Below are 2083 nucleotides of genomic sequence, written 5' to 3' on the forward strand. Positions count from 1 at the left end.
ACAACAGCACCTTGACATAGTATGTATTTCCAACATTACCTTGAGAAGTTTAGAACAGTAAACAGATAAATTACTTGAGAGGAAAGTTGTTTTCTGCTGAATATGTAAACGGGATGTTTTTTTGGTCAGCATCATATCCTTTTTTGTAAGTGGAGAATTTCTCGATTCACAATTGAAGCAGCATGCAAGCTTTTGAAGATGGAACTGTCCTCTCTCATTCCTTGCCTGTTTTCTTTTTTTTTTTTTCCTTCATTTTCTAATTCTTGGCAACGTAAACAAATCACAATGTCTTGAGGAATGTGATATAGTAATTTAAACTGGGCGCAAATGACTGATCAGATTTTTTTTAATTGTTTACAAGGTCATGAATATGTTCAATAAATAGACTGTAGTATCACTTTTACTGTATAAACTTCATCTTTTTTTACATGCAGTCCATAAAATTTTCATTTGACGGAATAATTTACCCTGTTATGTATATATACAAATAGATATTTTCTCTTTATTCTCTTTTTTAAACTCTTCAATAAAATCTATACATTTTATACACTATCTCCCTCTTTTAATGGTCAATGTGCATACACATGAAGTGTCTATCCTTATAAACCGCCAGCCGATCTTCTTTTTGCTATCCATGGTAAGCGCTCGCACGTAGGACTGGGTTGTCCTGCATTGGGAATTATAATGCCGCTTGTCTATTCCTCTGCAGCCCTCCTTTGTGTACCCCATGGGGTTGCATTTGGTCTCATAAAAGTATTGCTTCAGTTGGCCATTGGGGACAGGGACCTTTTCCATGACGGTAACTGTCTGCCCAGACATGTCTATTGCCGTCTTTTTATCCACAGCTGTCACCCACTGGCTAATACTGTCACACACACTGAGCTCTCCGCGCCGCGAGGGATCGGAGTGTCGCCGCACCCTCATGGACATATTAGCGGCATCCAGATAGTTTTTGTATTCCTCCAGAAGAAAGAGCAACGGCGGCTCCAAAGGCACTTGGTTGCTGATCATCACCCGCGAGTCGTACAGGTCGACATCCTTGGTCTCTGTGGTGACCACAGAGGATGGGCCCCCACCTCCCTGGCTCTTATCAGCCCCCTGTCCCAGCTGTGCCGCCTCTCCCTCCACCTCCAGCAGCTCCTCTATCACCTGCTCAAACGTGTCTGTGAGTGAGGGCAGTTCCCCGCGCTGGCCTGGCCCACCACCACTCTGTGGAGTCCCATGGCCTCGTGCGGCCGTCGCAGCGGCGCCCAAGTAGCCTTCCGTCCGATGGCCCCGCATGCCCGGGGCGTCTCTCAGGGGCGCAGCTCTCATGCAACTGAAGTATGAAATAACCATAGTAAGGAACAGGATGGTCATCACTCTTCTAACCTGGTGGAACTGAAGGGGGGGAGAGAGACAGAAAACAAGAGGGGAGGAGGGGGGAGAGAGAGAGAGAGAACAAGCCGGTTAGTCAAAGAGCATTTTCAATGAAGTTAGCTTATTCTTGATCCATAATGCACCATGTAAGCCTTCCCTCTTATTTACACCCTCCACTCTTTCTTTGCGAGCCAAAAAGGGAGCCAGTAGCTTTGGAATAATCACAAAAATGTTTTTGATATTTGGCGCCGTGTCATCAGTGTTTTCAAATTGTTTGCAAACTCTAATCATTCTGCTCCTATGTGAGGTCTGGCTTCGATTTTTATTCGTTGGCAGCGATGCACAAGAGCTGTGCCGAGCATCAGAGAGATCCTTTATTACAAAAGATAAGATTACACAAATAGATGTCACTACATCCTTACAGGCTTGCTATTATTAATGAGCTTTTTTTTTTTGTCCCGGCGTGTTAACTGTTCGGTTTATTTCTAGAGCGTGCAAGGATGTGTAGTTTTATAACGATCAAAGCCGTTATCATCCCTCGCCGACTGAATCATTGCGCTGTCGTCAGTGTTGAGAGCTCATACCTTCCCCAATTTTTAAAACTTTATAAAGGACTAACCGGTTTGTCATATTCTTAAATTTCATGTTTATTAGGGCAAGTAGTTGGTAGATTTTGTGAATGTATTTGGGGATCCAGCCATGTGAGGGTCATCTGAGAAGTGGC

The 2083-nt window shown here is 43.9% G+C and overlaps 1 protein-coding gene across 2 annotated transcripts; it reads right to left on the reverse strand.

The window, feature by feature from the left end:
- Positions 1-549: 549 nt before the first annotated feature.
- bdnf (brain-derived neurotrophic factor) lies at positions 550-1359 on the reverse strand. 2 transcript variants are annotated; one of them, XM_073465010.1, is made up of 2 exons: positions 1096-1359; positions 550-1044 (listed from the first exon to the last, which is right to left on the reverse strand). In XM_073465010.1, the coding sequence occupies exons 1-2, from the start codon at positions 1357-1359 to the stop codon at positions 550-552; spliced, it is 759 nt and encodes a 252-aa protein (XP_073321111.1). The 2 variants fall into 2 exon arrangements, with proteins under 2 accessions (XP_073321111.1, XP_073321110.1); XM_073465009.1 differs by having other exon boundaries at positions 550-1359.
- Between the last annotated feature and the right edge of the window lie 724 nt (positions 1360-2083).

This window comes from Pagrus major, chromosome 4 (assembly GCF_040436345.1).
Source record: "Pagrus major chromosome 4, Pma_NU_1.0".
Taxonomy (NCBI): domain Eukaryota; kingdom Metazoa; phylum Chordata; class Actinopteri; order Spariformes; family Sparidae; genus Pagrus; species Pagrus major.